This window comes from Dinoponera quadriceps, unplaced genomic scaffold (assembly GCF_001313825.1).
Source record: "Dinoponera quadriceps isolate SergipeBrazil2010 unplaced genomic scaffold, ASM131382v1 scaffold248, whole genome shotgun sequence".
In the NCBI taxonomy this organism is placed as follows: domain Eukaryota; kingdom Metazoa; phylum Arthropoda; class Insecta; order Hymenoptera; family Formicidae; genus Dinoponera; species Dinoponera quadriceps.
In genome coordinates, this window is record NW_014554606.1 from 763,706 (window position 1) to 778,984 (window position 15,279).

The 15,279-nt window shown below is 45.8% G+C and overlaps 1 protein-coding gene across 2 annotated transcripts in view; it reads right to left on the reverse strand.

Annotated features, from left to right (window-relative positions):
* Window positions 1–15,279, reverse strand: part of LOC106752363 (heterogeneous nuclear ribonucleoprotein L) — a 184,728-nt gene that overhangs the window by 54,848 nt on the left and 114,601 nt on the right. For both annotated transcript variants that reach the window (XM_014634020.1, XM_014634019.1), the window contains exon 6: window positions 5,507–5,570. In XM_014634020.1, the coding sequence (XP_014489506.1) occupies window positions 5,507–5,570 (64 nt within the window). The remainder of the gene's footprint in view (window positions 1–5,506; window positions 5,571–15,279) is intronic.

The window sequence follows — 15,279 nt, forward strand, 5'->3', positions numbered from 1 at the left end:
GGCGGATATGACGGAGGAAGGATCCTAGCGGCCAGAGCGAGCAGAGCGGAATGGTGAACGCCCCCGCTCGTTCCCGCTTGCGTCCCGCAATCGTTGTCCGAAAACGACGGCAATTAGCGCGGAAATTCGTCTCCTAGGACTCGCGCGACTCGAAAGGGCAGTGTCGGCGTCGATTGCTGGCGGCGCCTGCCAGTGACGGAACGTCAGGCCGCGCGTAATTGGGGCGAATTCCTCGAGTGCCTGCTCGCCTGTCGTTCCGCTGAAATCCTGTTTAAGGTTTGTACCTGGCACGCGATATTCCGGCAATTGCTTCCCCACTACTAATTGCTGTTCGCAGCAACACACGGCGGTCGCTCCGTTCGCGCGAACTTCATCGCGCGCTTCTCTCTCTCTCTCTCTCTCTCTCGCCTTGTTATCGCCGACTTAAATATTACTCCCGCGATCTCTCGGCGTTGATCCTGAAAACGGGCAACTCGCACGCGCAAGCTCGCGAGCACAGCGGCGTGACCGCCAGCGAACGAGGTGAACGCGAGCTTCCCGCGAATTGATATGTTAATAAAACATAATTTCCCCGCAAATGAATACAAAGTCGCGCGGCATACTTCCCTCGGCCAGGCTAATCTCGTTTGCTGCAGCTACGGTAATTTCAAAACGGGAGGGAAAACGAGAGATGAAGGGGGGGAGGGGAAAGAGAGAGAAGCGAGAGAGGGAGAGCGCGTAGAGCGAGTTTTTCATCTTGAGAATTTACTTTCGCGGAAATAAACTCGCGTAGCTAGATTGTCTTAGCGTAATTGCTATTTGACGCTCTAATTCGCGCAACGGAACCGCGCGGCGCCGGGGCGCGGAGCGATTATCTCGGGAAACGGCGCTAATGCCGCGAGACGCATTCGCTCGCTCGCTCGCTCGCACGCGGCGCTGGTAATCTTAGCCCGGTGGAAAGAAACGCGGTAATAATGTCGCGAGATAACTCGAAATAATTTACGCATCACGACGGCGTTGAGCTGCTAAACGGCCGTTCTCGGGCGCGAGAGAGCGAGCGAGCGAGCTAACGTTCGCGCCTTCGTCGCGCGATTTAATCGTTGGTCAATGAACCGTGACTCGCAAGAATAATTCGCGAGCGCGCGCACACCCGTTGTTTCGGCTCGGACTTTTCAACGAGGCTGCGTGCGTGAGTGCTTCACCGCCTTTATGTGTGTGTGTGTGTGTGTGTGTGTGTGTGTGCACAGCCGGGAGTGTTGACCGGAATGGGAGAGGATCGGTTTCGCGAATTAATACGCGGCAGAAATGAATCACGCGCGACGGATCAAATTGAGAGATCGCATTAAGCGCGAGACGCCCCGCACCGGGGGGAAAAAATGCTGCCGAGTTCAGGTAATATTCGTTTGATTCGTGGTAAAACGGTTACTCCAATACTCCTTGGCTAATATTTACCAGAAGTAGAGGTATAATATCGATTACGTACAATGTGATGATTTCTTAGTACATTGAGAAAAAGATTTCTTCAGATTCAATCTGTTTTATCGCATCCAAACGAATTTCGCATGCTCCGGAGGAACTGATGTTTCGATTAATGATAAGTACGATTGTTAGATTTTTCAACGAACATGTATCTTTATCTTGAGTAAAAACTTTGAAACAAACGACAATTTTCTTATGAAGAAATTATTTGTTTCACTTTACATATTTATTGTAATAAAAATATTAAATATATTTATTGTAATAAAAGTAATAAAAATAATATTTTATTTGGTTAAAAGATATTATTTCAAGTAACAGCATTCTTTCTGTCAGATAATAGAGTTTGCTTGAATGAGACAAAATTTTTATTCGAACAAATAATATTTCGTATATGTTGTTTTTGTATGAAACAAATTTTGATCAAATAGAAATACTAAATCTAAAAAAACCTTTTTCCCTGTGTATAAATAGATATTTAAGGCCAGTTCCATAGTAATTTCGATTAACTTAATCGGCTGATTATTCCATCGGTACTGTCCGATCGCATTTGCCGTCAAGCGGAATTGGCCAGAAATAACCAATCACGGACACTTAAACGGCCGATTAAGTTAATCGGAGATCGTAAAACTGGTCCTTGGTTGTACGTACTAAGACAATTGCGACGTGTTGAATTCATAATATTGAGTCGGGATTTATTTTTATAAAATATTCACTGCACAGAAAAATCTCAATTTAAAACGATTAGATTTCTTTAAACCATCCATTAGTCACAAGTGCAGTCAATAGACACATCTCAGGCTACAACGTAAATCGCCGTTGCTGTACGGTCTCAAGGTCGAACTTGTTCTTGTCAATGTTTTTCCTTTGTTCTCTGGGCTCTTCACTGTCTTTTATGTACTTTAGTGCATAGTCTATTAGCCAAGTACTAATGAAAGAAAAATTGTTCCAAGAGAAGCGGGGGAAAATAATGAGGAAATTAGTGTATGTGTGAGATGCATTCGCGATGACTGGAAAATATTACGACTAACGTAGGGTTAATGGAAAAGAAATACTACATAATTCTCGTAAATACTCATTTCAACTTAGAACCATTTTACATTTACACTCAGTACACTGAGAGAAAAAAATATCTAGAAACAAACGGACACAATTGGGTCCTTGCACAGATATTTACTTAAATCTAAATTCACTTTATTTAAATTAGAGTATTATTTACTTAAGACGAATAAACGTTGTACTCGGTTCAAATAAAGAGAATTTAAATTTAAGTGAATATCGTGTAAGGATCCACCAAAAAAACATTCGTTTGTTTTAAGATATTTTCTTTTCTCAATGTAATTTACAAATTAAGGTATTACTGCGTTCATGTGTTCATACTACGGACTAAATTAAAATATATTCAAACTGACAAGAATATCATTTCATTTAAGAGGCCCGAAGACAGGTAATTACGTTCGCTTGATTTTGGCATTTTTTTTACAGGTATTGAAATAAGGAGTAAATTATTCGGCAGGTATGGTTTTACGTTTCGTTCAACGCGATGCGGCGGGATGGGAGGTGTCGTTTTACGAGTATGCACGCGCGCGAGACATAAACTCGCAATTTCGAGAGTTGTCCGCCGTAACGCGAGCCGCTCCGCCGATCCGCGCGTCGTCGCGACTGCGCGCGCTTTAATAATTTCGCACTGCGCGCACGCTTCGAGGACATCTCGAATATCGTAGGTTTCAGCGCGCACTTCGACGCACATTCGAGCTTCGAGGGGGCTGGGATTATTCGGTGACGTTTCATGTCGGCCGGCCCGAATGATTACGCACGCGTCTTGTGCCATTTACGCGTCGTCGTCCCGTGTGCTGACTGAGAGCGAATCGATCTATCGGATTCCGCTCGGCATGTGAATGCTCGCGACGAATTCACGCGTGTGACGACCGGGACGAATTTCGAGCTCCCCGGATCGAGTTCCCGCCGGCATTCCCGGCCTCGCGCCGCTTCCGAATCGGCTTTCGAAAACCGCCGGCCGGATTTTCGGCGGGAACCGCCGGTCATACTTTTTCAGGGCTTTTTAATTTAATACCGTTCTCATACAGCGGAAATTTGACGGCGGGACCGCCGTGGGCCACCGATGCTTTACAGGAGGATGGATTTTAATCGGAACAAACGCTGTGCGCCGGTTACATACTGAAGTGATAAATGTCGTTTACAAACGCGCGTTTGTGAGATCAAAGTGGTAGCGTAGATAGTAGCTTTTCAGTGTCTTCCTCAAATAAATAAAATATCATTCACACAGCAAAATATTTCTCTCTCTCTCTCTCTTTTTTTTTTTTAAATTCCCCCGCTTATGACTCTTTCATGTGACAAATCCGCAGATATGATCAGACATAAACACGACAAATAAAAACCTCTTTAAAATTCTACGCGATTCTACCGAAGGTAGTTGCTTTGTTTCGGAAGGTCGTCGAATTTGACAATCACGCGACTTTTATACACGGAATATTTCGTCGGGAATTTATGCACACAAACCTTTCTGCGCTTTTGTTTGAAACGTTGTTTGATCGAATTAGCTTTTCCCCTATCGTGCACGCCAAGGTACAACAAGCGACGCGAAAAGAAAGCCGAAAAAAGGAAGAAATCGCGCGACACGCGCTCGGCGTCGGGAACGATCCTCTATGCGTTTCACACATACGCGATGACGTTGCCAATTGGATCGAATTCCGCAGGAAGAGGTCAATCGAAATATCGCCGGTTGGCCCCTTTCAGCGGAACGCGATTCCAGCATCGACGGTTCGGGCTCCAGGAATCGAGTGGAACCTTTTCTTTCGACAAACAATTCGACAGCGGTCGCTCGCACCGAAATCCGACGTGTTCCGACAATACGGAGAGAAAAATTTTTAATAACGTACGTATCATAAAAAGCACGTAAAAAGTAGCCAATTAGACATACATCGTGTGTCATAGATGCAGCAAGATGCACTTAAGAAGGTTGCAAGGCTCAGCGACGTGTCAGTCGTACATTTCAGTAGCGCATCAAGGGAGACGCTCATAAATTTGGTACTTATCAAGTCAAATTACATTCCTATGCATTTATTTCATTATCTAAATAATAAATATTAAATCCAAAGTTGAGATAAATATGTAAAAAAAATATATACAAATACATAATATTACAAATACGAAAATATTATTTTTTGTTTTTTCTTATTTACGCATCCGTTGATTTAATAGAGATGCATATAATAGAAAGAAATATATAAGTTTAAATATGTATTTCTAATATCATTGTAAGTAATGAACTTTACGTCACTGTATTTTAAAAGTAAAATGGTCAATAATTCTGAAATCTCTTTTAATATCATAGTAATTTTTTTGTCAAAATCTTTAGTTTATATATAGTTTTGTCAAAATTTTTAGTTTAGACGATATCAAAAATAGAAATTAAAAATAGCACGCTGATCTCAAAGAACGCGTATAAAAAATGCCAATATTAATTGAAAATATCTCAGTTTTCAATTTTTCTCTAATTGCACGAGCAGTTGGATAATATTTCAATGTATACGCAGCACAAGTTCCATCGAATTATTTTATCAAGCTTATCTCACCTCACAACCTCCTTTAATGATCTTCTTTATCGTATTTTTCAAACACCAGAGATTGGACATTATTATCTCCCGACCTCGTAATAATTATAACCTCCTATTAATGATTGTATAGAAATTGTGAATTTTATCATTTGTTAAATATAAACTCAGAGAAATGACACATTAGACACCGAACAAAATTCGGAGTAAGAAAGAAAAAAAAACGTTCAAGTATTTCAGGTAGCTTTCCCTTCGGCTGCTCGCAAAATTCGAAGAAGCGGGCCTGTCCGCCTTCGCACCCGTGCCTTCGATCGTTGAAACGCATGTCGAGAGAGACACGAGGAGTGCTTACGTGTCTCCATGTGTGTGTATGCGTGTGCATGTGTGTTCGTGTGTTACGAGATTACACGTACATAACATCGATAGAAGGAAATAAAAAAAGAAATGAGGGAGATGAAAGTTAGAGACGGACTCACCCAACGTCGGCGTCGTGTAATCCCAGCTCTCTGCATCGTTCTTGTAGACGTTCAATTTCGTCGGCTAGAAAAGACAAACATACGACGGTATTTAAGTAAATGCATACCGAAACATCACAGAGAATCTAGCACGTAAATTCTTTTTCTCGATAACACGAAAACAATCGCGCGACCTCGAATATTGAAATGTTAATCCTCAGATAACAAGATGTCGATGAAATCACTGACAATTCGACGAACTTTTACAGAGTCCTGGTATCAATAAAGACAAATAAGAACCAACAAATTCGATCGCTCTCGCACATTAAATTTCGTGAGACGACGTTACTGTCTCCGTTCGAAAAAGAAAAACAGCTTCGTGCGCACAGAGAGAGAGAGAGAGAGAGAGAGAGAGAACGAACTTTACTTGTAAACGTGCAGCTTCATCTCAAATGCATAGGTATATCCGGGTGACGTGTAATATTGTTATTGAAACAGTTTCATTAAGTTCCCCAGTCAGTTCCTAAGAGAACTCGGCCGGGATCCAATGAGAAATATCGTTAACCATAACTCGATATCTCAATTTTCGACGGTACCGTGTAAGCGCATAACACCCTCCGTCTACCACCCTCCCCTCTCTTCCCATTACCGTAACGAACAGTCCGCGCTTGTTCTCGGTCATCTAATGAATACTTCGGCGAATCTCACGGGCATGCGAGACTAATTCGATTAAGCTTAAGCGACGCAAATCCCCGGGTGTTAAATAGAGCAGCTCTCTCCTCTCTCTGTCTGGATTCTCTCTAGTGATTCTCCGCGAAGCTCGCTATTCCTACGAGGAAGTTGCTCGCGAGGGCATGATCAATTCATCGATCCGCCTGTCTCGTCGAAAGAATTCCCATTACACTCAGGAAAGAGAAAGAGGGAGAGAGAGAGAGAGAGAGAGAGAGGTGTCATCCAGTTACAAAGAACAAAAAAGGTAAAATACTGATTGCTTCTTGGCAAAAAAGATGATAGAAAGTCTCAGACATCAAAATAGTGACCAAAATTGACATTTTTTGTCAAATTTTAAAATTAAGACTTTAACAAAAAATAACACTTACTTTCCCGTGTTTTTCATCTTTGGATAACCTAACACATAGCTAGTTTTTTTCATAGTACGAACATTCATAATATGTATGCTTTCGGAGCAGTTTTATTAAGAGAGACAAAAAAATATATACATATAATGAACACTCACATATAACAAAAATATATACATATGTAGAACACCCATATTTTACAAATTTAACGGCAGCTCAGAATAAAAGTGATTATGCACGGGGGAGAAAATACTGCTGAAGCAATCGAATTTCCAAGCAGCACGCATGATTGGTGTAAACATTCTTGACTCGATAGCGATATCATTTAAACAAAATTGACACTTCAATTATCGAGACAATACAACATAACATAGTAATTTTAGCTAATATTTGCCATCGAATCAAGAAGATTTGTTCCAATTACGTTGCGGTCGGAAAATATCTATTGCTTCAATGGCATTTCTTTTTTCTCTGCAGTAATCCACCCTGGACGATAGCGAATGATATAAATTTTTTAGCGACTCGTCAAGAAACAGTGGCAAAAGGTGACTTAACTGATTGGACGGCCGCGCTGAGAGGGGGAATTGTAAATACCGGTCCGACAGTAGTAATGCACGTAAACGCGGCAACGTTTCCGCGGCTGTAAAAATGTCACGGCGCTGGGTCGAGAGAGTTTATATATATATAAATATGTGTATGTGTGTGTATGTGTGTGAGTAACCGGCATCGTCCACCGTGATAATAATAATTCCGCGGATAAAACGGCGGATAAAAAGTAAATACGTGGCGCGGACAGAAGAGACATGGCGATCCGGCACGTTTGCTAACCGGGCTGTTCTCTCTCTCTCTCTTTGTGTGCCGACTGTGCGGAAAAAGTTAAGGCTCGCTTGCAATAAGTCGCATGCATTCCGCTCCGTTGCAGGTGGTCTCGCGCACATTTGTGTATCCCGCGACGAGCCCCGCGGTCACGTTTCTTGCTGTGTCGCGCGCGACGATCTCACGCGATAATTTCAAAGCTTTAGTCCGAGAAAAAGAGAGAGAGAGAGAGAGAGAGAGAGAGAAAAAGAAAGTTCCCGAGACGTTCTGTCATATCAATCTTTCGACCTATCTTTGCACATCACGCTCGCTCCCGTAAAGTCTTCTTCCTCCAACCACGTCTATGTCTACGTCTCGCATCGATTTTCTCGTTCGATATCTCAAAATTTGCGGACGGAGAGGGGGGGAGGAGGGAGCGTGAGCGTAATGAAGCAAAATGATTCTCCGAAGACGCGCTTGATCGGACGATCGCGTTAAGAATGTATCGCTCTATCGCGTGCTTCTTAGGAGCTTTCAAATGCCACGACTCGTGAGATGGGCCTCGCGAGGTTTTAAATATTAAAGGATACCTGGAAATTATCGAGGAATATCGGAGAATTATAATCGGAGAGGAAGTGTGCTGTTAACCTCGCGAAAAGTCAAAGTTATTTTTGCCCGCTACAAAAATGGTCCCCCCGATTATAATTCTCTCACTACACGGAGGAAGATGATTTGCCGGCGTGGCAAATTTTACGCGACAAAATCTGTCGGTTACCGCATGGATAAGCAAAAATGATCTGTTATGGACACCGATCGCCATTTCGTCGGATTATTTTGCCGAGTCTGAACAAATTATTGTGCTGCGAGAACAAATCGGTAAATATAGGTAAACACTATTTTCTTCCAACGGCGAATCAACGCGTCCCAGGGACAAATTCAATCGGCAAAATATTTTCTATCCCGGCCGCGAGACTGCTTCTGCTTCAATTATGAATAATAACCCTCTAATTTCGTTACGTCAGCCACATTTCGTCGCTGTCGCAACGAATAGGGAGCGGTAACAACGATGGTTTCGGCAAAATTATTCTCCCCCGTGCACGTAATCATAATCACAAATACCAAATGCTTTTTTCCCAACGTGATGCAACTCTGCTATCTATTTTCTCAAACTTTCCGGATTGATGGCACTTCTGTTCGCCGGAATTGCGGGCTTTTTGTCCGATTAAGTCGGATGTTACTTTTCAATACTGCCGAACCCTCTCCTTCCCGGTTTTTTCTCAAACTGAAGCGGTTCGGTGGAATCGGTGCCAAGTGCGGATGTAGATAAAAAACCGGAGGGAATCGAGGAAGGCGAACCGCCGGCTGCGGTTCGAGAGTTTGCTCGCTCCCGGCGACGGAAAAACTAAGGCAGGCCCTCTCAACGAAGGTTCTCTCTCTCTCTTCTCGCACGGTGAAAAACGGCGGAAGGAGAGTGGACGACGTCCTAGCGCACGTCCCCGTGCAATTGCGGCTAGCCGCGGGAACGACGCGCGCGCGATTCTTTCTAAGTTAATCACGTTTAACGGAGCTAAACGCGCGAACACGTTCGTCGTCGTCGTCGCCGCGGAACGCGCGCTAACAATAGCCTCCCGTCCGCCGCCTGAGATGTTAAGTAACCAGCTCATTTTTGCGCCGTAGCTCGCTTTTATTAGCGAGCGACGGAGAGAGAGAGAGAGAGAGAGAGAGAGAGAAAGAGAGACGGGAACGGAATGCAGGCAGCCAGCGAGATCGCTCTCTTGAACACTCTCTTACGTGAGAATACAGCCCGACGTGACCCCGTTCCATAAAATTCCACGGAGCGTATCTCATTTTTTCCGTCGTCCTGACGAGGCCGCAACAATCGTCGAATTTCCGCGTCCGACCCGTATCGAGACCGTAATTCTAATTGAAAGCGAGCGAGCGTACGTCCGTCCGTCCGCGTATTTTTCCCGCGAATATTCCCCTAGTCGAAGAAGAAGCATTTCCGACGACTTGCTCGCGTCTTCTCGTAGGAAAGCATCCTTCTGTTTCTCGGATTAGAGCGGGTTCTATTTCCGTGGCCGATCGATCGCCGCGGCTCGTTGCACCTGCAATTTCTGGCCCAGCCGCTATTTAGAGGGAGAATTACGTTCACACACACACGCGGAGAATCGCGAGAGAGAGCGCGAGAGAGACCGAAGGCATCTCTAATGAGAACAAATGATCTTTCTTCTTCCCCCTCTACGAGGATTTATAATTCCGCCGCGCATAAACGCCGCGTACGCGTGATGCCACGTACGTTGTAATTAATTATTAGCAAAAGTCGCTTTCACTAATATCCACACGTGCCCTCCCCCCCGAGGGAAACGCGCGTCGTTTAAATCCGAGGATGAAGTTATTCGCGCGCGAAACCCAAGGATTCTCTCCCCTCTCTCTCTCTTTTTCATCCACACTTCGTAGCGCGCGCCGCTTGCGTATCCTCAAAGCTCTCCTCGCGTTGTGTTGAAATTTTCAGAAGCTTAGATTGCTAACCTACGGTGTTGAAGTCGCTTTGAAGTCGGCGCGAGAATTATTCAACAGGATTCTACAGCTCCGACGTAATAGCTGGCAACCCCTATCTTTCGGGAGGGGGAAGGAGGAAGGGCAAAGGGGTTTAATCATTCCCCCTTGTGTGTGCATGCAATGCACAAGGCTGACCTGCATCCTCTCTCGCGCGCGCACATCCCCGGAAGAGCGAAATTAGTTCCTCTTTATTACGTCGAGCTGAGGCGACGAGAGTAACGCCGTTTACCTCGCCTCGCTATTAGTCGTCCCGACATTAATCCACGCAGAAAGTAACTTCGCGTCCGGCACTCTCTCGTTACGTCACTCCGCAAATCACTGCGAGAAGTTGTCCCAGAGAGAGAGAGACTGTAAGAGATCTCGAAGTAATGTTAATTACTGAAAGCGATCTTTGCTTGCTCCTTTACGACACCCTCAGCCTTGAATCGCGCATGATTCGCGTTAACTCTGAGAGACACCAACGATTTTGACGCTGAAGATGACGTCACAGGTCCCTCGCACGCAGAAGAGTGACGACAGATTTTATGCTGCCGCAGCGAATCGATCGATGTACAGTAGTATACATTGATTTATTTGCTAAGACAGCATGTAAAATTTGCTCCTGACAGCTTAAGTCTTAATGCTTACGTTTGTGTGTGTATGTCATGGCCTTTAAGTGAAGCGAATTTTGTAAACGAATTTTGCAAACAAAAACAGAGGAACATTCGTTTGTTCGTTTGACCCACCTTCCACGCGTCCGCTTACGGGTTAAGAATTTATGTTCGATCAATAGCCTAGATCTCAGAGGGCAGGTACAGGTTGAAACAAAATGGCTGTGACCTATCTACGGGAGCTGATACAGGTCTCGCAAAAGTTGAAGGCCATCCGAATGACGGAGGAATAGGAGTGGGGTGCGGTATTTTGCACAAAAAGCGGAAGAGGGGATAATAAGCGAAAGGGAAACCCGTGTAAGCCTCGTGGTTCCACCGTATCACCGTCAGGGTTAAATTCGCAACGACGACGAACACCGTAATGCGCCCCCCCCCCCNCCCCCGATGTGAAGTATTTCCCGGAGAGATTGAATTTCTCAGTGGTTTCAAAGGGACGCGCGATACGACGCGGGTCATCAGAACTTCCCGCGCGTTTACTCGCTACGGCGGTGTCCATAATTCACAAAAGAAACTGAACTCTTCCCGCGGCGGCGGCGGTGGGGAGGAGGAGAAGCGTGGGGCCGGACTACTTTTGCGTGCCGCAATTGCAGCCCGGCCGGGAAAATTATTAAAGCCGGAAGATAAGGCGGCGCGCGCTACGGCAGCGGCGCAGTTGAATAATTCAAGCAACTCGAAAACGCTAATTTCGCCGACGAGAGGGAGGGAGGAGCGCCGCCGCGTCGGAGCACCTCATTTCGCCGACGACGGGCGAGCCTCTTCTTATTGGATTTCGGACGTTGAGTTAAGCATTCAGAACTGCGGGCGGATTCTGCTGGGCGCGTTACTGTGCAGCCGGGGATGATTTAAAGGGGCGGATCTCCCCGGAAGCGCCGTTCGCCGCGCGGCAACAGGCCTCCGCTCGCCTTTCGACGCGGTCTCGAAAAATAATCACGCCCACGAGCGCGTTCCCTCGGAATAGAACGGCAATCTTGCCCCCATGTAGAATTTTACGATCGACCTCTACTCTCCACCTTACTTTCCTCTGCGTCAGCCAGCTAAACGCCAGATTTTCGACATCAGCCCGACGGTACCGACGATCAATATCGGCTCAGTGTTGGATCAGAGTCGCATGGGGCAAGCCGGCTCCAACATCGCCGGCCAATTTTCGGCCGAACATCCGCAAGCTTGCGTCAATCGAGGGAGTGAATTTTAAGGCGCGACTCCTGTCGGCGCATCGCGCGATATCCGTCCGGCTCTTGAGATCACCGTTCGAGAAAAGTGACGAGTCACTTGGAAATCTGCGCGCGAATTTTCTCGGACGAGACACGCGCGATGGGTACGATAGCTTGACGGAAAAGAAACAGCCTCCACAGTGAAAACTCGCTCCCACGGTAAGAATCAGCACTGTCCGAGGGATCGCTCCGAACTTCAACCACCGTGAAACTTCGTTAATTTGGCTGATTCTTCTCATTCCTGCGTCTAGTTTTTAGCTTTCACACAGGGCCTGATGTAATTCAGTTTGTACTGTACGGACAGCTATTGCCTTTTTTTCCGTGCCGCGTGTGTCCCGAGCGAGCATACTTAGTATGCTAAAAACTTTCGGTAAGATATTCGGCGCGTCGGAAACTTCCAACATTTCCAACTTCCTCCATTTCCGCGTTTAAACGTATCCCGGGGTCTCTCTCTGTACGACATACCGGCGCATAACGCGTGTCGTAATCGTACGAGTAAACACGTGTCATGGCGAGATTACACGCGCACAGACACCGTGCGAGACGAGATGACACTCGTTTCATGTTTGTATGTTTGTTCATTTTTGCCGAGATACTGAAAGTTTTCACTTTTCTCAAAGGCAGCACGGTCCTTTTGCCGTCGATGTCGGCGTGCTTGCAGTAACATTGTGGTGCGCTTTCGCTCGTCGACAGCTTTACACCTCCGGGCGACGTTCGGCCGGTCGCCCCCGATTTGAGACCGCCGCACGTGCGCGCGCGCTCCTCGATATCTCCACGTAGAAAAACAGCAGCGACGTGAAACAAATTGCATTCGAAGGCTGAGACTTGCTCGCGATGAAAAAAAAAAAGGCAACAGTTCCTCTACATCGTCAATTAATCGAGAATCGGCTCTTACAAAGACGATGTTTCTTCCTCTCTCTTCCGTTCCGAGTAGTACAGCCGAGGCAAATTACTCTTTCGCCCCGGTTTTCGCAAATATTTCAGCTGATACCGACCGTGATATCCTCGAGGTCGGGGGAATGGGGAAGTGCGAAATTGCAACCGGTCGTAGGACGCGCGGCGATGCGAGAAAGCTTTTTCGAATCACGAGGAGTATATCGCGCGCAGCGCGAGACTCTACGTCGACAAGCAGTGTACAGTGAGTTACACAGTCTACGTGTATACGTGTGGGTCTGTACGGATATTTTGTAGGATATTCTATATCCGTCGACCTTAATTTCAAACTATCGACAATTCTGCAAAATGAACTCACGGACTGCAATCGAGCGACGGGACTCTCGTATGTTCAGAATCCAACGCGGACTTTTTATTCCTTCTCTCTTTCTCTCTCTCTCTCTCTCTCTCGTGATATCAATCCGAGCTTTCCGGGACGTTAAACGTTAAATATCAAAAAATTGCAGCGTATGATGACCTCCCGAATTTTCGCAGTGAATAAAATCCAGACAGCTTGTATATACGGTAAAACGGGACGCGTCACTCAAGGGGCTTAAAATTTCAGCTCTGTAACATCCCGAAATATTCTAATAATATATACGCGGGGCGTTATGAGATTAAGTTAACAAAAATAATCGGGCCCGCGTGCGAGTTGGAAGTGAAGTAGAAATTGCATTAAAGCTTTTTTTAATACGGTCAAAAATACCGAGGGGATATAAAACGTACGCGGAATTTTTATAAAGTCGCATGAATGTTTCGAGTTTCCGGAATTATATTACGTGCCGCAACCGAACGAAAACGCCGAACGATAATGATCCGGAAAAATCGGAGCTCTCTCTCTCTCTCTCTCTCTCTTTTCTTTTTCACAATGTGCCTTCCCGCCGAATTTCACGCGAGAAACGTATTCCGAAATCTGACAGATTTCTCCCGCCGCAGCCTACAGAACAGCCGTCACTGCCGGCGGATTCATACCGCGTAACGGAAAACGCAGAAAGCACGGGCCATTGTTTCGCATTGTACGTCGCTCTCGCAACGGACCGACCGGCTCTTATTGATCCGCGAATCAGACGGCGCGTTACTGATTTATGATCGCAGGCGAGAGCAAAAACGCGCCGAGCCGAAACTCCGCTCCCGGTCTCGCGTTGCACGTGTACGTGTCTTAACAGTTTTTCACCTGCTTTTAACTCTCTCTCTCTCTCTCTCTTTCTCTCCTTTTATTCTCCCTCCCTTAACAGATCGAAAAGAGAAATAGATCCGCAGTGAAAACGCGAAAATAAAAATTCTACGAACGAAATAAAAACCATGAGCGAGAAATATACATATACATAACCGTGTCGAAAATAACACAATTCTTTGTTTCATTTATTTCACTTACTCGAATGTCTGCGGTTAAAATCACCGAAAAACCTCTTTTCGTTTTTGTTTGGAATTTTTTTACCGAATATCACATGAAACAGCGGTGCAGCAAGACACTGAATAAAAGCGTGATAATTAAACATAATTATAACTAACCAACTAACTAATCACAACTATAACCAACTAATGCAATTATAAAATAACAATAATTCAACGTTTTGTAGATCGACGTATCTGGATGTGCGTGTGGAAACGTTCAACGTGCAACGGACGCGCGGACAAGATATTATTACATCCGCTGGCGCACGTGGAAGATGGAATATCTGAATTTGTTCAGCTGCCGCTATCAACCCCTCTCTCACTCGTCTCGGTCGCACGTGGCGTATATATCGCGAATCATCGTCGCCGCGTTTGCCGTAAGTAGCGCGAAACGCGACCGATTGTGTCCCGCACACGTGCGGAAAGCGCGGACGACGCGGGAGGAATTCGTGATTCCGTCGAATAAAAGAGTCCGACGATACCTGTGCGCGCCAAGTAAGCCGCTTTCCTTCTTTGTTCGCGAAGACCCGCAAGCGTAATCTGCCCCGAGTTTTGCAGCGCGCATCGGGGCAGGGGGGCATAAAAACAACGCACGCGTCGAGCATCGAACGAATGGGATTTCGTAGCCGCTCGTTGCAGCCGTCGTCATAAAACTCCGATAATTCTTTTTGGTTTTTACGGCTTTCTCTCCCTCTCCCTCTCTCTCTCTCTTTATTTTTCTGCGGGGCAAAGCAAAAAAAGGGCGCCGACCGTGTGACCGGGCGCAGTAATTAACGCCGGCTCTTAAACGTCCTCCCGCAATGATATCGCTCTTTTTTTGTTCGAATGCGCGCCCGGCTAAAACTCGATTTTCCATAATCTCGTCTCCGGGCTGCGAGCGAAATAGCAAGACACTCGTATCGTATTTTCGTTGCGCGTGGAATTTTAAAAACGCGTATCACGCGCCACGGTAACCCCTCGCAAAATGCGAGATGCACAATGAAAAGAAAATCGAACAAGAGAAGCCGAATATCGGGGTTACGCAAGTTTTGTCGCAGCTAGTGGCTGCAATCGAGTGAAATTCACCGAAGATCGAGTTCGACCAACAATTTGACGAGGAGGGATTTGAACTTTAGAATTATAAAATTTAGCCGACAGTTCGTCTGCTTCGACTAAATTTGGTGCTTCTTTTA